Source organism: Gopherus evgoodei, chromosome 7, assembly GCF_007399415.2.
Source record: "Gopherus evgoodei ecotype Sinaloan lineage chromosome 7, rGopEvg1_v1.p, whole genome shotgun sequence".
NCBI classification, from domain to species: domain Eukaryota; kingdom Metazoa; phylum Chordata; order Testudines; family Testudinidae; genus Gopherus; species Gopherus evgoodei.
The window spans coordinates 112,861,188-112,886,380 of NC_044328.1; the positions used below are offsets into that span (position 1 = coordinate 112,861,188).

At 44.7% G+C, this 25,193-nt stretch overlaps 1 protein-coding gene across 4 annotated transcripts in view; it reads left to right on the plus strand.

The window, feature by feature from the left end:
- SRGAP3 (SLIT-ROBO Rho GTPase activating protein 3) overlaps window positions 1-25,193 on the plus strand; it is a 263,835-nt gene that overhangs the window by 154,256 nt on the left and 84,386 nt on the right. For all 4 annotated transcript variants that reach the window (XM_030569715.1, XM_030569712.1, XM_030569713.1 and 1 more), the window contains exons 2-3: window positions 9,541-9,736; window positions 22,899-23,061. In XM_030569715.1, coding sequence (XP_030425575.1) covers window positions 22,999-23,061 — 63 coding nt within the window. In that variant the 5' untranslated portion in view covers window positions 9,541-9,736; window positions 22,899-22,998. The remainder of the gene's footprint in view (window positions 1-9,540; window positions 9,737-22,898; window positions 23,062-25,193) is intronic.

Here is a 25,193-nt window from a genome sequence, read left to right on the forward strand (position 1 = left end):
GAGCCTGGAGGTAGGCTGAGGAGTGGGGATGCAATACGCTGGGGCTGGCATGGGAGGAGAGCTTTGCAGACGCGAGGGTGGGGAGCTTGGCGGGCTGCAGGAAATAAGCCCGCAGGCCGTGTGTTTGAGACCCCCTGACTAGGGCTGGCTCCAGGCACCAGCTCAGCAAGCAGGTGCTTGGGGCAGTCAAGGGGAAGGGGCAGCATGTCGGGCTCTTTGGTGGCAATTTGGCAGCGGGTCCCTCGGTCCCTCTCAGAGGGAAGGACCTGCTGCTGAAGAAGAAAGCGGCTCGGTGGAGCTGCTGCCGATTGCGATCATGATCGTGGCTCCCCTCCGCCCCCTTGCCACTTGGGGCGGCAAAAACCCTGGAGCCGGCCCTGCCCCTAACATAGGCTTTGTCCAGATGACCCCAGTTGATAGTTGTTGTAATGGAATGCTAAGCTGTTATCCTATTTAGTCACTAGCTAGCGCTATATAAAATACCTGATTTAAACAAACCTCAGTCGTACTTGGCAGAGCATTAAAGGATCTTGTGATGAATACATCTGGTGTATATAAGCAAGCTCGGTAGCCAGTCCATATCTGGCACAGAGGAACATGACATGGAGTCCAGAGTAAACAAAGAACAGCAACAGAAGGAACAAATGAACAAAGGTTGCAGGATCTCACTGGCATGCCACTCTTCAGTGCCCCAGAGAACTTCAGCTTTGACAAATCTTCAGAATGAAAAGACTGGAAACAATATTTTGCAAGATTTCACATTGCTACCAAGCTGCACAAAGGCACTGGAGATATACAGGTATCATCTTCCACTTATGCTGTGGGGAAATGAGCAGAGCAAGTCCTTAAATCCTTTGACTTTACTGAAGACGGGCACAAAGATGACTCTGTGATGTATGTTATTCCTCAGAGAAAAGTGGTTCATGCAAGAGCATGTTTCCAACAGAAGAATTCAAGAACCAGGGGAAAATCTTGCCTGTTTTGTATGAGTTCTGCAGACATTGGCTGAAAATTGATACTTTCATTTTTTGAATTCCCCAAAATCACAGAGACAGGCTGGTTATTGGGTTAACAGATTAAAAACTTTTCATAGCAACTACAATTTAAGAAAAAATTTACCCTAGTCATAGCTATATAGTTAGCAAAAGAGTCAGAATCAATCAAACAGAACAAAAAGCAGGACCAACTTGACAAACCTGAAACTAGCTTAAAAGCTAAAAACGGACTCTTGAGTGTTTAAAAGTCCATTATCAAAAACCCCTGAGGCAAGGCGAGAGAACTCCCAGGCTAAGAGGGACAAATTCCAACCTGCACGCACAAGGTGTGGAAGGAATCGTATCCCAAGAAATGATGCCTATCCAGCCATGGGCACACGGTGTAATACATGCATGAGATGTAGACATTTTGCAGTTGTTTGCCATACCAAAGCAGTCAGGGAGTTGACTCATATTGTGGACAATGGACCACAGTTCACTGCAGCAGAATTTAAATAATTCCAAATTTAAATGTGACCATATTAATAGCAACCCCTATTATCTACAAGCAAGTGGAGAGGCCAACAGAACTGTACAGACAGACTTTTTTTTTTTAAAAAAAAAGGTCCTGCAGCAGGAAGATCCATTCCTCATTCTTCTGAGTTACAGATCAAAACCAATAGTGGCTACTAGGTTTAGTGCGGCACAACTGCAGAAGGAAAGGAAACTCAGAACTACTGTTCCAACTCTGGGGAAAAAACCTGTTTCCAAAGTGGCCAGACATGAAGAGAGTCTCCAGATCAGATAAAGATAAGAGCTTATGAACACTTTTAGAACAGATGCCACTCAGAGAACTGCCCGGTCTAGAAGCTGGTGTCTGTGTTCATGTCAAATTGGGCGGAGAAAAAGGATGGACAATTCCAGCTGTTGTGAACATAAAGCATCCAAAGCATATGTGATTAAGACTGACAATGGAGAGTTAAACAGAAACAATCAACGTCTACAGTGTTCCGCAGAGAGCAATCAACAGGGCAAATGTGGAACAAGAAGACGATTCAAGGATTCCAAACCAACCACAGCCAGCAATTAATGGACAGCCAGATGACCAAGTTTATGTGTTTAGGTCATGTAATTTGAAAATCAGTATGATTCAGAGACATTTAATAGACTGATACATACTGAACTTCAAAGAGAATGTGATAGTGTAAATATTGTAAAGGATAGGAATGTAGAACTTAAAGCTGGGTTTCTGAAACGGGTTGCCGCTGCTGTAAGGAAAGCCCCTGGTGGGACGGGCTGGTTTGTTTACCTCCGCGTCCACAGGTCTGGCCAATCGCAGCTCCCACTGGCTGCGGATTACTGCTCTGGGCCAATGGGAGTTGCTGGAAGCAGTGGCCAGTACGTCCCTTGGCCCATGCTGCTTCCAGCAGGTCCCATTGGCCCGTAGCAATGATCTGTGGCCAGTGAGAGCCGCAGTCGGACAGACCTGTGGACGGGGCAGGTAAACACACTGGCTTGGCCCGCCAGGGGCTTTCCCTACAGAAGCGGCGACCCCTGTTTTGAGAAACCCTGACTTAAAGGGAGAGATGTAATGGAATGCTAAATTGTATAATACTATTCAACCACTAGGTGGCATTGTGTATAAAAGCCTTTCTTTAAATGAACGTCAGCCGTACCTGGCAGAGCATTGAAGGATCTTATGAACACATCTGGTATGTATAAGCAAGCTCTGTGCCTAGTTCATATCTGATATAGGAACATGACAGCAGTGATGCCCAATAATGTCTGGGTTGGGTGTTGGATCCCCACAGAAGTTTCTCAGAAAATGAGAGGCTGCAGGATTGAAACAAATATTGTTTCCACCAGCATTTCTCCAGCCAGCCAGAGCACGAGGTAGAACATCCGTTCCCTATTCCAGCAGAAACCTGAGAAAAGGAGATACATGAACAGAAATTAGAAAAGCTGCTTGACTGTGCTGTGGACCTTCTCCAATGAACCAGCCTAAGTCAAACAAATGGGCTGTGGCATGTACTGCAGATGCATCAGTAGCTGTATGTGCACATCTGTCAAAACAGCTGTTTCAACTTGTAATTTCTAGCTAGTCAGTGAGCAGCAACTTAAAAAAAAAAAAAGGTTCCCAGCAACTATGTACAAAATAGAGAACGTAGGTGTTCCTGGAGATTGTTACTAATTCTCCATAAGAGGCCACAGGCATAAGCAAGAGATGGAGGGATCCAGTCAGCAAAGCAGTAAAGAGCTGCATTTTGGGCCGTATCCTGCCACTTTCTACAGGACACTGAATACCTTTAACTCCCATTGAAATCAGTGGAAGGACAGGATGCTAACCCTATCACAGGAGGTGCTCAGAGTTTGTGGCATTGGGACACCAAGAGCAGATATTTTTTAAAAAAATAAAAAAATAAAAAAAAAATCCCCACTGCCGGCCAAAAAGGTCTCCTTGTATTAGTCTGTCCTTTGTGTGAAAGGTGGTGATGGCCTTGCTAAGAATGCACTGGAGCTTGTGAAATGAAGTTTACTGGAACTGTTTGGAAATTTTTCATTAGAAGAATTTTCCAACAGGAAATGCCCTTTTTCACACACATTTGAAAAAATTTGCTGAAAACTTTGGATTTTTTCCATTGGGAAAATTAAAATGACTGTTCCCCAGCTTCCTGCAGAAGGCTCTTGCCAGGTTTGCTTTATGCCTGGGAGGAGTGGTAGATACACTGGATAGTAGGAATAGGATACAGAGGGACTAGACAAATTAGAGGACTGGGCCAAAAGAAATCTGATGAGGTTCAACAAGGACATGTGCAGAGTCCTGCACTTAGGTTGGAAGAATCCCTTGCACTGCTAGAGACTAGGGACCGAATGGCTAGGCAGCAGTTCTGCAGAAAAGGACCTTGAGGTTACAGTGGACGAAAAGCTGGATATGAATCCTGATATTCTATGATTCTTGCAGGCAGGCATGAGGAAGCTAAACATTTCCATTTTAGTTCTACCAAAATACAGTTTTTCTGGAAATCCCTTCCACTTTGTGGTGTTCTTGCTGGCAGAACAAAAAGCCCCAAATTTACGTTATACGTGCCAAAGCATTTGAACTCCAGAAGCATCCCAGAATATCGATCTTCCTTTGCTGTCTTGCCAACATGCCGCTTTGCTGATAATGAAGCCTGTGAGATATGCTGTTGAAACAACTGAAGAAAGTTGGCAGTTTTTCAAAGGGACACTATTAAGGGCCCAAAAGCAAGTTATTCCAATGGTTAGGAAAGATAGAAAATGTGGCAAAAGACCACCGTGGCTTAACCACGAGATCTTGCATGACCTACAAAATAAAAAGGCGTCATATAAAAAATGGAAACTAGGTCAGATTACAAAGGATGAATATAGGCAAATAACACAGGAATGCAGAGGCAAGATTAGAAAAGCAAAGGCACAAAATGAACTCAAACTAGCTATCGGAATAAAGGGAAACAAGAAGACTTTTTATCAATACATTAGAAGCAAGAGGAAGACCAAGGACAGGGTAGGCCCACTGCTCAATGAGGAGGGGGAAACAGTAACGGGAGACTTGGAAATGGCAGAGATGCTTAATGACTTCTTAGTTTCAGTCTTCACTGAGAAGTCTGATGGAATGTCTAGTATAGTGAATGCTTTCGGGAAGAGGGTAGGTTTAGAAGAGAAAATAAAAAAAGAGCAAGTAAAAAAATCACTTAGAAAAGTTAGATGCCTGCAAGTCACCAGGGCCTGATGAAATGCATCCTAGAATACTCAAGGAGTTAATAGAAGAGGTATCTGAGCCTCTAGCTATTATCTTTGGGAAATCATGGGAGACGGGGGAGATTCCAGAAGACTGGAAGGGGGCAAATATAGTGCCCATCTATAAAAAGGGAAATAAAAACAACCCAGGAAACTACAGACCAGTTAGTTTAACTTCTGTGCCAGGGAAGATAATGGAGCAGGTAATCAAAGAAATTATCTGCAAACACTTGGAAGGTGGTAAAGTGATAGGGAATAGCCAGCATGGATTTGTAAAGAACAGATTGTGTCAAACTAATCTGATAGCGTTCTTTGATAGGATAACGAGCCTTGTGGATAAGGGAGAAGCGGTGGATGTGATATACCTAGACTTTAGTAAGGCATTTGATACAGTCTCGCATGATATTCTTATAGATAAACTAGGAAAGTACAATTTAGATGGGGCTACTATAAGGTGGGTGCATAACTGGCTGGATAACCGTACTCAGAGAGTAGTTGTTAATGGCTCTCAATCCTGCTGGAAAGGTATAACAAGTGGGGTTCCGCAGGGGTCTGTTTTGGGACCGGTTCTGTTCAATATCTTCATCAACGATTTAGATATTGGCATAGAAAGTACGCTTATTAAGTTTGCGGACGATACCAAACTGGGAGGGATTGCAACTGCTTTGGAGGACAGGATCAAAATTCAAAATGATCTGGACAAATTGGAGAAATGGTCTGAGGTAAACCGGATGAAGTTCAATAAAGATAAATGCAAAGTGCTCCACCTAGGAAGGAACAATCAGTTTCACACATACAGAATGGGAAGAGACTGTCTAGGAAGGAGTATGGCATAAAGAGATCTAGAGATCATAGTAGACCACAAGCTTAATATGAGTCAACAGTGTGATACTGTTGCAAAAAAAGGAAACGTGATTCTGGGATGCATTAACAGGTGTGTTGTAAACAAGACACGAGAAGTCATTCTTCCGCTTTACTCTGCGCTGGTTAGGCCTCAACTGGAGTATTGTGTCCAGTTCTGGGCACCGCATTTCAAGAAAGATGTGGAGAAATTGGAGAGGGTCCAGAGAAGAGCAACAAGAATGATTAAAGGTCTTGAGAACATGACCTATGAAGGAAGGCTGAAGGAATTGGGTTTGTTTAGTTTGGAAAAGAGAAGACTGAGAGGGAACATGATAGCAGTTTTCAGGTATCTAAAAGGGTGTCATCAGGAGGAGGGAGAAAACTTGTTCACCTTAGCCTCCAATGACAGAACAAGAAGCAATGGGCTTAAACTGCAGCAAGGGAGATTTAGGTTGGACATTAGGAAAAAGTTCCTAACTGTCAGGGTAGTTAAACACTGGAATAGATTGCCTAGGGAAGTTGTGGAATCTCCATCTCTGGAGATATTTAAGAGTAGGTTAGATAAATGTCTATTAGGGATGATCTAGACAGTATTTGGTCCTGCCATGAGGGCAGGGGACTGGACTCGATGACCTCTCGAGGTCCCTTCCAGTCCTAGAGTCTATGAGTCTATGAGAAATGAAATTTCAGGCCAGTCAGTTCAATGAGCCTTGATGCAGCACTTTTCCCAATAACAACAAATTGCATTTCTGCTCCCTTTGTGTGCGTGTATTCAGATTCGCTTAGCGTAGTGCATAGGCTGGGACTTGTGATACCCATGTGACTTGGGCTGTTGTCATGATGGAATGTAATATGTCCTCTGTTGTGGATGAATGGGGCAAGTTGACTCCTGGTGTTGCAGATGCAACTCCACTGACTTCAAAAGAGGAAACCTGCAAAAAGAAATTGGGCCAGATCCTCTGCTGGTATAAATCAGCCTAACTCTGATTTTATTTGTGCCGCAGCGATTAGATATCAGCTTAGGATCTGGGCTACGACATTTTGAAAAAATCCACATTTTTCTCACTAACATTAAGAGTAAATCACTCTGTAGTGAGTTGGGCATTATTATTTATACTGCAGTAGCACCAGAGGCACTCAGAATCAGGGCCCATTGTACTGTACAGTTGTTGCTGCCTGAACAGTTTACAGACTAAGGGTTGAATCACCCCTCAGCCTGCACGACTGCTCAGGGGCATAAGGACGAATAAGAAGCCGGTGATCTGGGAATAATAGGGAATGTGTGGAGCCTTGGCTGCATCCCCAAATGCACTGGGCTGCGGAGGTTAGCCACTGCAGGGGCGTTGGTTTGTAAATTTCTAGCCCTCTGGAGTAAGGGGAGAACTTAGCCCATACCAAGGGGAAGGGATGGGAGTGGTGACTGTAGTCGTTTTGTGCTGGTATTAGGCCAGCTGCAATTTATTGCATCCTTTAGAGCAATGGAGGAGCAGGGAGGGAATTGTGGCTCCCTGAGTCATAATGCTCCTGCCATGCCATCCCTTACTATGAGCTGTGTCCCTTTGTCACAATCTACACCCGAGAACGACAATGTAGGAGATAAGAATTCCAGCTCGGTATATAGGATATGGAGGATACAGGCTTAATTCTGTATTTGGCTATTAGCTTTTTTGCAATATACGATATGCAGACGCATCCTATTCAGCTTGAATGCAAGCAGGTAAATTGATTGAGTTTAAAAAAATCTCTACACAAATCTCGTAGAAATAAATTATGTATTTTAAAAATGTGCTCAGTATTTTTAAAATTTCTGCAGATGGCTTGACTAAAATGGTTCTAGGTTGTCTCCTGCATCATGTAGGACATTTTCTTCACACTAATCCTACTGGAGAAATTACAGGACTAGACTTTTGAAGGTTTAGGCACATGCAGTTATGTGTGTACATTTGTGAATATCTGGTATGAACACACAGATCGGATATCTGCACATGCAGATGCTAGATGAAGTGTCCAGCTGGCCCCGTGCATCTGCATACTTGGCTACTGGCCTGTATGTTTAGATACACGCAGTTGCATAAGTCTAGCTTTGAATTTCTGGCCTCTTAGGATGTGTCTGCACTGCAGCTGGAAGCAAGCTCCCAGCTTGGTTTGGGCAGGCTTGTAGTCGGGTGGCTAGCCTGTGCTGCCACCCATGCTATGCAACATCCACACTAATTTTAGCACACAAGCTTGTGCCGAGTTAGCAAGTGTCTGTCAGCCCGAGCTGGGAGGCATGCGCCCAGTTGCAGTGTAGACGTACCTTTAGGGAACAGTCTTGACTCCCACAAGACAGGGAGCAGATGCTAATCTCATGACACATTTTAATCTTTAGCTTCCAATTCCACCTTCCTTTTTTAGGTGCCTCCATTGTGCAGCTGCCTCCTTTAGAAGTCTCCGTGGCTGGCTCTAATTGTCACTTTTAAGAAATGTTCCCTACTATCTAGTCTGATTCTCCCCCAGCCCCCCATTCAAGCTCTTTCTGTTTTCTCCTTCAAGGGCTCTTCCCTTCCTCCAGGCAGCAAGCATAGTTGCAGTCTCTGAAAGAAAGAACAACCACTTCCTGCTTATAGCCTTCCCAGACTTTTCACCCCTTTAAAGAACCATTAACAAAAATCCTTGGCTATAAACCTTTCAAACATTTTAGCAGCAATTGGGAAGGTTTGTTTTCCTCATACCAACACCCAGTGCCACAGGTGCCATAGTGCTTGTCTTGCACTGAGAGGCAAATTGTCTAATAGATTGAGTAAGCCATGTTTTCCCTATGCCAATTCTGCTTACTTAGCTTCCAAGAATCAGTCCTGCTTAAGAGATTTCCAGCCTCAGTTACATTATGTAAGAGGCTAAGAAGTGGGAGTTGGAAAAAATGCAATTGATCTTTCACAGCACAAGATAAAAGTCTTGTCAAAAGGAAAATGGTAAAAGGAAACAGTACTTCTCCAGCATATAAAAATGAGATACATCATGTAAAACAGACTTTGCAGATAGTTCTGATTTGCCAAAGAGGATATATTACTTAATATGGCTGATGTTATCAGCACAGATAGAACTAGATCAGTGTCAGGATGAAAGCACAGATTTATCTAATTCTTAAAGAATATTAATTCATGTAGGATATAATAGGTGTTAAAATACCATCATGACAGGTGTGGCAGAGATGCATTAAAAACAGAATTCATTCTCTCTCTCACCCTCACTCCTCCTACTCCATTTAATACATTGTATATCAGTCACTTGGGTCCTGAAGACTCACATGACCACATCGCTGCAAATCATCATTAAGCTAATTGTTTTCACAGGGTTCTATGAGTGCAAATTTGGAGGGCCTGAAAGTACTCCAGGATCTTCTCCCCTTCGCTTCCTTCTCAGCCAAAACACAGTGTACAATCCATTTGAAATGCTAATTGACCTAACAGTTATATTGGGGAAATGAACGAAAATAAGGACTTTGCATTTGGAGGGGAACGGCCTCCTATTGTAGTAGCCTTTAAGAAGTCAACATCTGTCAATAGGTATCAGTGGTGTTATTTCCTATACTAAGAATATGAAAGTACTAGGAATATTACCAAAATAGCAGTACAGTTTTTGTGTTATCTAAGACAACTGGATGGCTTTTAAAGTCAGCCACTTATATACTTGCAATACTGTATATTCTGCAAGGAATAAGGTTCCATATGAGATTACTGGGTCAAAATCTAAAGTCCTTTCAGGGCCCAATCCAGTGCCAATGGAAGTCAGTGGAAAGGCTCTCGTTGACTTCAGTGGGCTTTAATTGGGTGTTGAGCCCTTTAATGGGAGTTTTACTCTAGTAGGGGAAAGTAAGGACTGCAAGGCTTGGGGCAAAGCAAGTGAAGACAAGTCTCATGTAGGGCCTGTTGCGTTTTGCTTGTGTAATGCTTCTTTCTCTCTTCTCTTTTTTGTACGTGTTCAGAAATCCGTACCCAGTTGGTGGAACAGTTCAAATGTCTGGAACAACAATCCGAATCCCGGTTGCAGCTCCTGCAGGACCTCCAGGAGTTCTTCCGCAGAAAGGCTGAGATAGAGCTGGAGTACTCCAGGAGTCTGGAGAAACTGGCAGAACGATTTTCTTCTAAGATCCGCAGCTCCAGAGAACATCATCAATTCAAGTAAGCAAGGACTTCCAGGAGCATGTGGATGCTCCAGAGCCTGAATCAATAACTAACCTTTGGTTGTGGCTGCAAAGTCCAAATGTTGACTAAAATTAATACTGATTGTGCTACAGTGGCATTGTTTTGTGTTTTTCAGCATGGAAGGGCCATGAAGTGAAATCAAGCAACAGGTATTATACAGTACAGTCACACTGAACTTGCTGCCCCAGTTAATTTATTTTAACTCATTTCTCCAAACAGTAACATAAAAATGTGAACCTTGATCTTTCTCCACCCCCTTACTCCGCAAAAAAGAGCATAAACTCAGCCTCCATTTTCTGTGTCTTGACTTCAGTTAGTGCCAATAATATCAGGTACATTTTATAGGACCTGATTTGTATAGGCACTCAAGTCATTATTGGTTAGAGTGATTTAAATTGCGTTTGGAGATATTTGCAGACTCAAAATTGTAGGCAACTTCTGAAAATTGAGTTCACTAAAGTATTTGTATTTTAAAAATATTTGTATATTACACACATGAATGCACACACACAATGTGCTGAAGCTAGGCAAATTCATCTTGGAAATAAGGTACACAGTTTGAACAGTAATTAACCAGTGGAACAACTTACCAAGGGATGTGGTGGATTTTGCTTCACTTGAAATCTGTTTAAAATTAAAAGCGGATGTCTTTCTAAAAATATGCTTTAACCGAACCAGAAGTTATGGACTCAATGCAACAGGAAGTATTGGGTGAAAGTTAAAGCCTATGTTATACAGGGGGCCAGACTAGATTATCAAAATAGTTCTGTCTGGCCTTAGAATGTATAAATATATGTACATTTTCACAAGCAGCTTGTGAACTCTCAGCCCACATTCTAAACCTTGGTTGCAGAAAACTTCAGGCAGAGTTTTAGAGTCTGGGGAGACTATTTCTTGGGTGACGCTATTTAATGTAATGTTACTGACTGGTCTGTACCATCATTCCAGGGCTCCATTTTAAAATGTGGTTATGATTGGAAGAATGACTCCTTGTAAAATGGGACTTCCTAACTTTTTCTTTTCTCATTGACTCAGCAAATTCAGTTTTGCCGAAGATCTTTGGTTGGGCACCACAAAAGAGACTGCCCCAAATATGCACGTGCTCCTGAACTGGTCTGATGTTTTCCCTCCAGCAATATTTCCGGTGTTCTTTATGATGATTAGCTCACTCTGTCTGCCTGTCTTAGCTTGGATGTCTTGCTTGGCAGAACATGAGTGATGCTGCATAGCGTATGCCACTTTCTAATGTGTGCCTTCCAGGTTCTGAACTCTAAGTGAACTGCATATAAATGTGTGCAGTATGAGAGAAGGATATTTCATGCTGTGTACTTCCAATACAATTCTGCAGCTGAAATTCCTTTTCTTTCTCTCCCCTGGCCGTAACGTTTGTCTCTGTTTCTTTTCTGATGGCCACAGCTATGAAATATCTTTCCCAAAATGATGCCAGTGTCATTCCATTCATAGGCCAAGGACAATCAGCGTGGTGTAGCTCCCATCCTAGGGACTTGGGGCTCTACCTGTATGATACACTTTAACCTTTCTAATTCCTAGCCCCTTACAAACCCTTTCTTTTCTCCAGCCTCGTGTTTCTTCCATTACAGCATTAGAAGTTGCTGCTTCTGCAACTAAATTACTAAATCCTATTTACTCCATATTACTAAATCCTATTTAATCTATTTACTCTGACTCTCTAGGGAACAGGCTTTCACTGTTTTATGCACATGTCATAGATTGATAGATTCAAATGTACAATCCCACTGGTTTGCTTGGTGGCTTTGCTGACATTGCTGTGCCGTATACAAGGATACCTGTCAGCAGGGGGAGGAGTTCGTGAGCACTGGCTACAGCAATGTGCTTGTGCTCTGTGAACTGGTGGAAATGGTGTTTTGTTATATGTGCATCTCCTCCTGGCTAGTGCCCTAACTGGAGCCCTGGGCAAGCTGTTCATTTGCCCACGGGGAGTGTGGGTGTTGCATTTATTATGCTGGGATGATGCCCTGTAAGGTTCAAGCTATGGGGGTGATAGTACTTATTCACCTTTGTAAAGTGCCTAGTAATGAGCTTCCGATGGCTACCCTTCGATGGTTGGCATGTACCCGAAGTTGGCACACATCAGGATGTGATAACATGCTTCAATTAGTGTGTCTGGATGGAGCTAATGGGATGAGCTCATATACAGCAGTGGTCACCAACCGGTCAATTACAATCGACTGGTTGATCCTGGAGACTGTCCCAGTCAATTGTGATCTCCGGCCACTAAAAGTCTGGCAGTGCAGCAAGGCTACTACTAAGGCAGGCGCCCTACCTGCGCTGGAACCATGCTGCTCCCAGAAGTGGGCCGCATGCCCCGGGGAGTGAGTGGGCAGGGGCCTCTGTGTGCTGCAAGCACGGCCTCCGCAGCTCCCATTGGCCCGGAGTGGGGAACTGTGGCCAATGAGAGCTGCGGGGGTAGTGTCTGCAGAGAGGGCAGCACGCGGAGCCATGTGCCTCCCCAGGGGCGCGTTGGCCCCTTCTGGGAGTGGTGTGGGGCTGAAGCAGGCAGGGAGCCTGCCTTAGCCTTGCTTCACTGCTGCCCGGGAGCCGCCTGAGGTAAGTGCAGCCCAGTGGGAGCCCACACCCCAGTCCTGAGCACCCACCCAGAACCAGCACCCCATGCCCCTACTGCATCTGAACCCCCTCCTGCACCCCAACCCCCTGCTCCAGCCCTGACCTCCCTCTGAGCCAGTACCCCATACCCCCTCCTGCACCCCATACCCCCTCCTACACCCCAACCCACTGCCCCAGCCTGGAGCCCCCTCCTGCACCCAAACTTCCTCCCAGAGCTTCCAGCCCCAGCCCGCAGCCCCCTCCCACACTCCAAACCCCTAGGTCCCAGCCCAGAGCCCACACCCCCTCCCGAACCCCAACTCCTTGCCCCAGACTGGTGAAAGTGAGTGCGGGTGGGGGAGAGGGAGCAATGGGGGGAGGTGGAGTGAGAGGGGCAGAGCTTCAGGGAAGGGGGTGGGGCAAATTCTGGATTGCACTTAAATTCAGAAAGTGATCTTGTGCGTAAAAAGTTGGAGACCACAGCTATACAGTGACATGCATGAACTGCATCATGACATCTTGGGGTGGGATGTTATTGCAGTCAATGGAGGGAGAGTGGGTACAATCACACTGAAGCCTAGCAAGGCTATGGGGCTAGATTGTGCTTCATTCTGTATACGAAGTAGTGTATAGCTGCACCATCCCAAGAGGACTGAGAGCCCAGGGCATTAGTTGTGCCCCAGAGAGGCATAATTCCTTCCATACTATTGCCTTTCTTCCCAGGGGTGGTAATTCGCTGCTAGTTCTGACTAGCCAACTAGCCCTGCTCCACACCATCTCAGCTGTGCGGATCAATGCGTTCTGGGATGGAGCCCAAGTTCCTTCCATTCCCCACCCATTTCCCTCTGCTCCCGGCTTACGGCTGTGCAGGTGGAGCAGCCTCAGGCATGCAACCTCTGCTTTCCCCACCGTGCCTGCAGCGGAGATGTGGGAAGGCTGAACAGGGCATGGGAGAGCACCTTGTTCTCCACTTGTACTTCAGTGCAGCTGTACGGGGCAGACTGTGGTCTAGTCCTTAATAATGACGACTGTTGTGGTGTTGCTATTATGTATTCATTATGTCTTCTTATTGACTGATGTATTTATCACCCTCACGTTATCACACACAAGTCCTTTATTGCCAGCTCGGAGCATAGGTCGCTTCTTCCAGAAGCAAGACCGTTAACACTCCGCTGATCAAGCAGTTGGAAAGTGTGATGCATCAGTGATGCAATCAATAGCTCCCCCCTCAATTAGACATGTGAACATACACATGTCTGAGACTGTCCTCCAATTAAGAGTGTAACAGGAGGCAGTTCCAGGTCTCTGAGCTGCTACACAGTATACTTTCAGTGAGCAAGAACCACATTTTTCCACGTGATAGGTGACACAGTCATATTTAACCTTTGACAAAGGAGGCTTTAAAATCTGCCTGTATCTAAAATGTCCTTAATAGAAATCCTGTTGCTGTCCATGTGAGCTGGTCGTGCAGTCCCATAGGGTAGAGTGATCTGTTCATTATGTCTAAGGCTACGATTAGGTCACAGATAGTTTTAGTAAAAGTCAAGGACAGGTCTTGGTCCGAGACCTGTCCCTGACTTTTACTGAAAACATCCCTGACAAAAAGGGGAGGGAGAAGGGTCTTCCATCCTGCCCTCTCGCAGCAGCTGGGAACTGCAAGGGACCCCATTGCCCAATGGCTGTGAGGGGTTGCCTGCAGGGCTGGGAGCTGCAGGGGGTTCTTCGCTGCCTGTGGCTGCAGAGGAGCTGCGTGGGGGGAGGGGGATGCCAGAGGCAGAGGCTGGGGAGCTGCAGTGGGCCCCCAGCCTGTCCACGGCCACTGAGCAGCTTGGGCGTCCCTTTGCCGTCGTCATTGGCGGCTGGGAGCTTGTAGGGTCCCTCTGTCACTGGCAGCGGTGGCTGGGAACTGCGGGGGAGGGGGCCCCGGCTGCTCGTGATGGCTGAGCCACTGCAGGGGAGACCTGGGAAGCAGAAGCTGAGGGGCCCCCAATGTCACCGAGGTTGCGGAGAGTTATGGATTCTGTGACTACCCCAACTTCCGTGATATAATCTTAGCCTTAGTAATGGCCCTATGTATAGGCTAAGCAGTGAGAAGTCTCCACAGCAGCTTGTGTGTTATTTTTTTTTGAGGTTGGGAAGGGAAGGAGAAATAATTGGGGTTTGAATATATAATCAGCTAGATCTTTTTTGCCTTGAAGGAATATCCTTTTATATTGCCATGGTGAAATATTAGTGCAAAAGCCCATTTCGTAATTCTTTCTTTCAAGAATAAACCCTAGGCGTTAGAATATAGAGTCGCCCTTAGCTGTCAGCCCCATCCCAAGAGCCAGCTGCCAGTGGAGGTTTTTCCTTGAGACACTCAAATATGCTTGGGACAAATCTGGACACAGGGCCAAATCCAGCCCTGCTGTACAAAGGTCTGATAGAATAATAGTTTGTGGTAGCATGAATTAGTCACCTTCATTGAATTTTGTGCCATTGTGCACACTGATAGAGGCTAAATCCAGCCCTGCTATCTCTGGATTTTCATCCATCATGTCACTTTCATTCTTTCTATCCCTGATGTTATTTTATCTTATCCCTCAGTTCTCTCCACTCCATCCATCCACAGAACTGTTCTAATCCACAGTGTTTAATTCCAATCACCCTCCAGAATTGCAGTAGTTTATATGACCACAAACCACTATACCACAATCCATTACTTCATTAGAAGGAATGGCTAGAGGTCACACCAGATTTACCTGTTCTGAGATCTTGTGGTGGGAGCTAATTCTATCCTATTGTTGTTGTTGTCGTGCTTCAGTCAGGATTGTAAACTGTCTCTGTCTGAGCAAAAGAACCACGGCCCTTTGTATCACAGGGGTGGCCGTGTTGGTCTGTATCCACAAAAAGAACAAGGAGTCTGGTGGCACTTTAAAGACTAACAGATTTATTTGAGCCTAAGCTTTCGTGGGTTAAAAAAGCATTTCTTCAGATGCATCAGACCCTTAGTCTATGTCAGATGCATCTGAAGAAGTGGCTTTTACCCACAAAGTCTTAGGCCCAAATAAACCTGTTAGTCTTTAAAGTGCCACCGGACTTCTTGTTGTTTTCACATCCTTTTGTTTATTCTATAAGGGGGTTTGTCTCAAAGAGCTGTGCAGTAGATCTCTTCCCCAAGGAGAAGAGGGGGGTATCCTATAGAGGTGGTCGAAAATCTTACAACAGATCAGTTTTCCATTGGAAAATGCAGTCTTGTCAAAATTGATATGTTTCATGGGAACTTGTTGATATAAAGGAATTTTCGACGAGAAAGTTTTCAAATGATTTGTTTTAACTTTACCATTTTGAAAAATGTAACCATGTTTTCTTTAATTTCATTTTGACTTGTATTAAATATTTTACATTTATATGTAGTAGTTAATGTGGATTATTTTAGATTATAATGAAAATGTTTAGTATTTCCAGTCTGTCGTAGATTTTGAAATGGCACCTTTTGGTTCTGATTTGGAATGAAAACAAATTTCCGGATGTCAGAATTTCCCACAAAACAGACACTCTGTTTTTCGACTGTCTGTAGTTGAGCTTTGGGTCTCAAGTCTCTGGGCAAACATGGATACTATCTACAGCTGGACACCCCATGGCAGGGCCAGGTACTGATCTGCCTGCCCCATAGGCATCATGTGGCTCCAAGTGAGAGTTAATCTTTCATCATCTTAGAGGGTCCAATCCAACACCCATTGAAATGGATGGAAATCTCTCCATTGACTGCAATGGGAGTTAGTTTAGGCTGATAGTAACTCTTAACTATCAACCGGCATATTCACATTATGCAGAAATGTTTCCTATATGTGTTAACACTTGATTTTAAGCACTGTCGCAAGCAAGTTTGCTCCAACAACACTCTGGAGTTGGAAGTCGAGTCTGACAAACTGCATGACCCATGGGATCTTTTCTGAAATTAAGTAGGCTTAATGGAAATAAGTGAAACAAACAAGAAAACTACCCCTCCACGTATAGCATTCCACAGTTTGCCACAGTCACAGTCAGTCTGTTAACTCTGCCCTCCACCCCCAGTCTTCTTCTGAAGCATCAGGTTTGGGCAGGATGCTGGACTTGATAGAGTAAGGGTCTGGTCCAATATTGTGAATCTTACGTTGCTTGGTGTCATTGCTGGGAAGACATAGAACAGGTCCAGAGGCTGTGTGAGAGAACCCAAACGAAAGGTGGAAACCCAAGTTTTTAGAAATCGGAGCAGAATTCTGGCTGTGTGTAAAACATCACAAAAATGAATAGCTAAAAGTAGACCTCCGTCCCATGTGTGTGCGTAATGGCTCTGAATCCTTCGGAGACGGGTGATCTCAGTTGTTACTGCTGCTAAAGCAGCTCATTGCAGGTTCATTAGTTTTGACAGCCAGATGGAGGCAGGAGTAGCATCTGGCGGATGGACTGAGCAAGCCCTGGAACATACTGTGAACGTCTAATTATTAGTAAGTTCCAAGCAAGTGCAGCTGGAGAGTGCCCATCACCCTATGTTAATATAACTGCAAGGCTAAAATGGGAGCAGGCTAGGGGAAAGGTTCATCTTGGCCCTTTAAATGACATATGGTTCGTTATTCCATATAAAGAAGAGAGTCCTAGAAATTTAGAGATGGAAAATTTCTTTTTAGATACCATATAGTCACTTGGCCGCTCTGTGCCTTGCTTTACTTCTCTCTGAAATGGGTATAATGTATCACCTTTCTCACAGGGTTGTAACAAGGCTTCATTCATTAATAAGATTTATATTAATAACTTTAGATCAGGTCTCCCATCACTTTACAAGGAGGTGAGTATCATTATCTCCATTTTACAGGTGGGGAAACTGAGGCACAGAGCAGGGACTGACATGACTTGCCATGGTCACCCAGCGGCAAAGGTGAGATTAGAACCCTGGTCTCCTGACTCCTGTGTGTTCTCCACTAAACTACACTACCTTTCCTATAATACATAATTATATGTATTAAGGCATTGTGTAGAGTTCTGGCACTCTTTTTAAAAATGTTCCCATCCTGTGGTATTTGTTTTTTGTTTAGATTTGGTTTTTTTCTGCTATAGTACCTAGTTTTTCAGTGGGAATCTTCCTGCAGGACAGGAGTAATGTTCAAGTGTTAAGGCCAGTATAAATTTTTTTTTTTTTAAAACAGAGGAGACTTACTCATAAGACTGTTTAAAATGCCTTTTTAATAGGTTAGGGCTTGGTGAAAACATCCTGCCCTCAGTGCTTGCATAGTAAACTAATTAATGGGAACAGCATGCTCAGCTCAAAGGTGATATATGGCCCTGAGTGAGATGATGGAGGTGGCCACTTTCAAAGCTGAGTCTTAGGGCGATTTGAAGGCTGATTGAAACTGGAAATGTTAACTGGAATTGGAGGAGGGAAGCTACATAGTGGGATCAGAACAGTTCTTTTTGTGATTTTTTGCAATCTACTAACCCATCGTCTTTCTGTCACTCGATGGAGAGTCCAGTTTCCAGGGCTTAAAGCGGAGCAGAGTCCAGTAAATATTTTCAAACCTGCAGGAGCCCCAGTGCACTCCAAGGGGCTGAAGCCTTGACCTCTGGCGCTCTGGGAAATAGTCTGTGAGAATTTAAGCCCTGCCAGTTTCCATGAGTGCTCTGAGGCTTAGCCATCCTGTCAGTGCTGCAGTCTGCGCTGAATAGTTCCAGGGGTGGCAGTTTGGCCAGCCATATTGGGTAAAAGGTTTCTTCTTGCGCTCTTTGAAAAATGCAAGCGGGACCCCACGCACTGGAATACAATACAAAAAAATACTGTAGGGGGTAAGGCTTGGTGCCAGAACAGTCAGTGTGGCTGAGCTGGTGGAAAACTGGTGCAGAAATCTTGGGGTGCAAGTTTAGCTGCTCCTCCCACTCTGGAGAGCAGTGGCAGCTTCATTCCACTAGTGGTGAGTAGAGAGCCAGTTCTGCCTGAGGAATGTTGGGAGCATAATCAGATTGTCCAGAGCATACCTTGATTCAATGCACCAACCCTGCAGCTTCCACAGGTGGGGCTGCTATTGAACCTGGGTGGAAATGAAGCCTGAAGGAGGGCAAGCACCTAGGGGTTAATTCCCATCTTCTCTTTCTCCTCAGGACACCCTTAGCTCTCTGCGTCATCTTGAGTGAATGCGAACCGCAAAAAATGTAACTACTGCGTGGAGTTCGCAGCTTTGCTCTTCCAGGCCAAAATAAAAAGCAGACTTTACAACATGATGATATTTTTTTCCATTGAAATTGCTGGAATTACAAGAATGGAAGGACCTTCATTCCCGCAACATGAGGGATGCAGTGCACCTGGTGGTTTCCCTTGGCACCCTTGTCCAGAGCATCAGATGGACTTCTTTGTTTTGTAAGGTGAAATGGACAGAACAGAATGAGCTATGAGAGGCTATTGCCACCATTTGCAGTAGATTTGACAAGAAAGTTGTCCTGGATGCTCAATTTACCGTTATAATTGGAGAGAATAAAATCCATTAATCATTACCGTGGAAGTGTAGAAGAACAGGCTAGAGCAGTGGTTCTCAAAGCTGGTCCGCCCCTTGTTCAAGGAAAGCCCCTGGCGGGCCGGGCCAGTTTGTTTACCTTCCGCATCCACAGGTTCGACCAATCGCGGCTCCCGCTGGCCGCAATTCATTGCTCAAGGCCAATGGGGGCTGTGGGAAGCAGCGCGGGCCGAGGGATGTGCTGGCTGCCGCTTCCAGCAGCTCCCATTGGCCTGGAGTGGTGAACGGTGGCCAGTGGGAGCCGCGATCGGCCGAACCTGCGGATGCGGCAGGTAAACAAACCGGCCCAGCCTGCCGGGATTTTCCCTGAACAAACAGCAGATTGGCTTTGAGAACCCCTGGGCTAGAGCATCTACCATCCATCTCCAACAATATAACTAAGAAAACAACAAGAAGCAGTGCCATCGTGATAATACCGAGTGACTGGAAAAGAAGATCAGAGTGCAGTGCAGTGTCAGACTCCTTGGCCCATCTGAATGTGAGGAGTCTCTGACTGAAAATAAGTGCTTTTTATTTTAAAAAGCAAACCTTGGTAATTTTATAAATCCGAGTTGATTATTCAACCTATTGTGTCTGTGATGGAAACTCAGAGAATTGCTAATGGCAAACTTGAAGGAGAATCTAGGACTAGAAGAGCAATGAAGGTTCCAGAGGAAAAATGGAAAATTATCTTAACAAACAAAGCTATTTATGAGCATATGCATTATCTGTCCACCTTAGTGTTTTCCCCGTCCACTTTTCCTAGTTTTGTTCCTTTCCAACCTAGAGAGCCCAATCCATAGGTGCTCCTCTTTTGCCCACCTCCTTGGACCTGCTGTTTGGGAGGGCAGGTTTGCTCTGCTGTAAGTTCTGCACTGCTTTGTGTGGCTAACTTGCCATTCTAAAATTGAGACCCCATCCGAGAATAGCTTTTAAAAATATTGCATGTGTATGCAAATTGATGGACTGTGTGTTGGACAATACATTGCTGGAACGTCCCCCCTCTATTTGTGGCACAAACTTGCAGTTAAAATTGTTGTTAATCATGATGTTGTTAATAGCCAAGTGGAGCGTGAGGTTCAGAGAAGATTTTAGACGCAGAAATTATAAGTCTGCCTCACTAACTGACTGAAATTTTGCCAGGTTGGTGCGTGGGGGGAAAAAAGAGCTGAATGCCAGATGTATGTAGTTAGAAACCCTCCAACCACACTGACTGGTGTCTGCTTCCTAGACAACTAGAGATACCAGACTAGGCAGGCACCAGTTCACCATGACACCCCTAGGGGTCATTATCAGAATTCTCCTGTTATGATGTATTGTATTGGTTACGAACGCTAATGAAATACATTCAGCTTTACTGTTACATCAGGCACACTGCTATGACTTGCACCTTTTGCTGTATATAGAGAGGCTGCACTGTGTTACTGAAGTGTAATTCTACCCTTGCAGGCCACACATTTTTTTTAAAAGGCTTGAATATCATTACAACACTGGTCCCCAAACTGTGGGGTGTGCCCCCCTAGTGGGGCATGGCAGGGCCCGGGCCAGTCCCCACGGGGGGAGGGAAGGGAGCACCTCCCAGCTCTGCTCCACCCCCAGCTCTGCTCGGCCCCACTCCTAGCCACTGCCCCTACTCACAGTCCGACTCGCGGCCTCAGCCACTAGCTGAGGCTCCACTGCTGGCCTTGGCCCCTGGCCATGACTCTGTTTCTGGTCCCAGACTTGCCTCCAGCTGGCCCCAGCTCAAGGGAGAGGGGGGCACAGACTGGGGTAAGGTGGATGCGACCCTGAAAAGTTTGGGAACTACTGCATTACGAAGTGCTGTAAGTCTAATGCACAGAATGACAAGTCTGAACTCTGGGATGGATCCTGGTCTGTTTCTCAGTAGGTGTACCCTGAAGGCGGGGAAGGGAAGAAACTACTGGCTGTATAAAACATCTAAGTACAACATTGTCTCTGGGGTCAATGATCAGAAAAGCTCCATTCCATGGAAAATGCTTATGTTTTGCTGGCTTCAGGCAACTGTGGGAGGATGATAAACAAGGACAAAGCTGTGAGTGAAGCTTAGAGAATCTGAGTTGCTCAGCTTGTAGAGATACTTAGCTGAAAAATGTGTATGCGTGTGTGTGTAATAAAATAATAGAGGCTTGGAGTTGCTGCATCGGTAAAGATATTTAAGTCAACAGCTCCTTTCCTGCATTATCCTTTCATGAACATGTGGCATTGAGCCCCAAAGTCCTTAGCGGTCCTTAGCAATATTGTCCACACCAAGCATTTAAAAGTCATCAATTGGGCCTCCCAAAAGCATGAGATTTGCTTTCAAATTATGAGATTAAAAAATAATGTTGGGTTCTTTCTGTCTTGTGATTTGTGTCTTCTGGATGTACCTTGGACACCTTTTCAGGCTTTTCTCCACAACCATCATGGCTAGAACATTTTTAATGAAAGCTGAGATTCTCAGAGTCACCTGCATCCAGGAGCTGGGGCCTTAAGAAAAATGCTAAATATTGTGGGACTTGCAGTGAAATCATGAGTTGGCAACACTGGCTTGGATTCTGAAACAATACTTCAAACATCACTCCTAGTTCTAAATGTGCACATTTTCTTGTTTATTTGCACAGTGCCTAGCACTGTGGAGCTTTGATCCCAGATTGGGGTCATGTAGTGCTCCTGTAATGCACATAATTAATAATATTAAATGATGCAAAAATATGACAAGTGGCCCCAATACAAACATTTTCTTTCAAAAACAAAAGATTCTTATCACTAGAGTATGCTTACCATGAACACCCCCTGATGGGGGAGTATAGCACACTAGGCACTTTCTGCCCCAGGGGTTCACGTTGCTCAGCTCTTTAGCTGGGTTATGCTCAAAGTTCCGTTCCCTTTCAGGTTAACAAAAGTCCAAACAACCCACCTCAGCCCTCAGCTCCAGTTCTCAACTTGGAAGTCGGCAGGCAAGTCACTCTGCTGTTCTCCTGCATTCAGCCGTCTGGCTTTGGCTGTCTGGCTTGGGGAGGTCAGTTGGCAAACCCCTGTACTGCTCTCCTGCCTTCATCCTTTCCCCAAGAACCTCCTCTGAGTGCCTTCAGGGATCTCCTACCAGCTCCGACTCTCCCTGATCCTTTGTATCCGCAGATGCTGCCCTGACCTGTCACTTGGGCAAACTGGGAACACACCTGATGGACCTGTTTCAGTCCTCTAAAAGTGTGTGCATTCGAATAGTATAATAAAATAACAGCTGAGCAAAAGAAGTTCAGCGACTCTCAAATTTTATTGGTGTCAGTCTTGAAAATTTGGTGTGTGGTCAATTAATTGGTGGATCATCAAACTTACATGCCACAGCTTGGGAGCCCCCCATGCAATCTATCTCTGCCAATACAGTGTTCCTAAAAGCATATAATCTGGTATTCCAGCATTGTATTTCGTATTTTTCATTTGATTTTTAGATGCACATCTTGGGGGTTGACAGCTCTCTTCATGCTTGCTGAGATTGCTTAGTGATCTCATACCCTACTGTTCATTCTGATTTTCTCTCCTTTGAAAAGCAGTGGTTCTCTGGAACTGCTCTTGTCTGACTTCTAGGATTTGGGAACTTTCTGCTTCACACTGTTGCAATTTGTTCCAATGCAGTGTGCAACCACAGACTTGAGGAGATTATGGATGTTGGTAGCACAAGATGTGATGACCAGCTATCCCATCAACAGATCTCCATATCTGAGATTTCACATTCATTTAGCTCTGAGTATAATAAATGCATCCAACGAAGTAACACTTTCATGGATATTTGTTATGAGACCTCACATTTCATTCTAATCAGCCATGCACAGCAAGAACAGCTTGAATCCAGAACACATGCTATGAATGGCAATCAAGTAGTTAATCAAATGCTGCACTGGTTTTAGTGAAGGTGACAAGGCTGAGTTCAGACCAGTTTTGTTAGGCAGAAAGCATAGTAGAAGATTTACTCAGCGGAAGATGACTGTATCAGTATCGTTGATAGTATACACTTGTGAATTAAACCCCTCTTTGAATTGTTCATGTTTCTCCAGGAAGGATCAGCACCTCCTTTCCCCCGTGAATTGCTGGTATCTAGTTTTGACCCAGACTCGGCGAGAGAGCAGAGACCATGCTACCTTGAATGACATCTTCATGAACAATGTCATTGTCCGCCTCTCGCAGATCAGCGAAGACGTCATCAGGCTCTTTAAGAAGGTAAGCAAAGCAATGAACAGTTTTTTATTAAGGAGCCATCTTTAGTTTTTCACAGAGCAATGCAACTGCCTATGAGAGTGTGCACAAACTAGAGATCCACTGAAGATGGGAGAGTGATAGTGTGAACCTGCTTTAGATTTCAGGATTGAGATCAGCTGTGAAGTGGGGATAGTAATAGTGGGGATAGCAATAGTCACTGTGGTAAAGCAATCTGAAATTCGTACATGAAAAGTGCAAAGCTCTTCATATTAGAAATAGTGTGGATGTGGGAACTGTTTAAAAAAAAATCTTGCTTTTGCAGGAGCTAAAGAAACCTGCAGTGAAATTCCAGCCCTACTGAAGTAAATGGGAGTTCTGCCAATGACTTGAGAGACCAGGGCTACACCTCTTAGAGATACTTTCCAGAGACAAGAAGTGGAGGAATCTGGGAATTGAGACTCCCCAGTTCTCTTTCTAAATTCCTGGCCAAAATTTTCCTTAGTGCATCGACTGAACCAGTCCCAGATACAAATGCATGCACACTGGACCTGTCTGATGGCCATCTGTAGAGCTTATGGTCGGCGCACAAGTGTAGTGTCTTATTTTCCACACTGGGTGGCTGGCTATTTGCATGTGATTGGATAGGATCAGTTCCTTGCCCATAAAGTCTTCTCTCGCTTTAACAGAGCTGAACTGTATTGACATTGCTCCAATCTCGATTTGGTTTAGGCTGGGTTTGAGGTTTCAGGCTAGTTCTAGTGTCAAGGTTAGGATTAAGGTTCAAATATTCGGATTTGACATTTCCAAAATGTCAAGCTGGCCTTATAAGATTCCAGCCCAACAATAATCTCATGAGATCAGATGGTCTTGTGAGCTTTCTGACTATCCTGAATGGTGGGAATCTGGTAGGATGAGTAATTATCATTAAACTTCCACTGCCATGTACCAAAATCCCATGAAAACTGACCATTCTTATGATATTTCAGCCATACCTGTGTCTAAAATGTAACACTTCTGATTTTGGATCTGACCTAGAACTGAAACCATAAAGTCAAGTTTGATTCTGGTGGCCTGAAATTGCACATCTGTCTCCTTTTTCTGCCCCATAACTGCCTTGAAGGGGCTTGGATTCAAGGGTCCAGTTTTTGCCTAATTCAGAATTAAGTAGGACTAAAAAGAAACTATTTAAATGTTTACTTCTAAAAATTTCCCTTCTCTCCAGTTGGTCCCAGTGTGTATCTTTGGATGGAATCTCTCATTTTAAATCACAGTAGCACATGTCTCTGCTTGAATGGTGGCTAAACAAGGGCCTAGTGTTTAAAATATTTTAATCTTTTACCTGGCCAAGGTGATAAAATGTTTTGTTGACTAGACAATGTTCCATTTCTTTGCCTTTATTTAAACTTAATGGTACAAGTACACCTACCCACTATAACATGACCCGATATAACACAGATTTGCATATAGTGCAGTAGCAGCGGTGCTCCGGCGGTGCTTTAAAGGGTCCGGGGCTCTGGCTGCTGTGGGGAGCCCAGGGCTCTTTAAATCACCCCTGGAGACCTGCTGCCGCTACCCTGGGGCTGCAGCAGTGGGGCTCCACTGGCAATTTAAAGGGCCTGGGGCTCCCCGTGGCTGGAGCCCTGGGCTCTTTAAATCACCACTGCAGCCCTGCCACCGCTACCTCCATATAACGACGTTTCACCTATAACGCGGTAGGGATTTTTGGCTCCCCACGACCGCGTTATATCGGGGTAGGGGTGTACGTACTTTGTGTAGGAATGGTTTCTCTCTGTATCTCCTTTCCCCACTCTTCAGTCCCTTTGCCGACAGAAATAAAGTAGCATTGACTCCATCTGTAGGCTGTCAAAGTCAGCATCTGCTTTTTATCAGAAGGAAGCTGCACAATTGACTTGAGGGATTGTGTGATTTCACTTGCATTTGTCCCTGGAGGTTTAAATCATAGTAGGACTCACATGTCCCTAGAAATAATGACCAGCTAAATCACTAAAAAGGCTTATTTTGTGTCGTCATTTGCCATTAATGTATATCGGGAGGCTGACACTTTAGAGAATAAGCATTATGCTTTAACCCCCTGTGTACCGTTTCAGACAGAAGCTTTAGAACTGAGTTGTTATGGGTTTTCACTTTTGTCA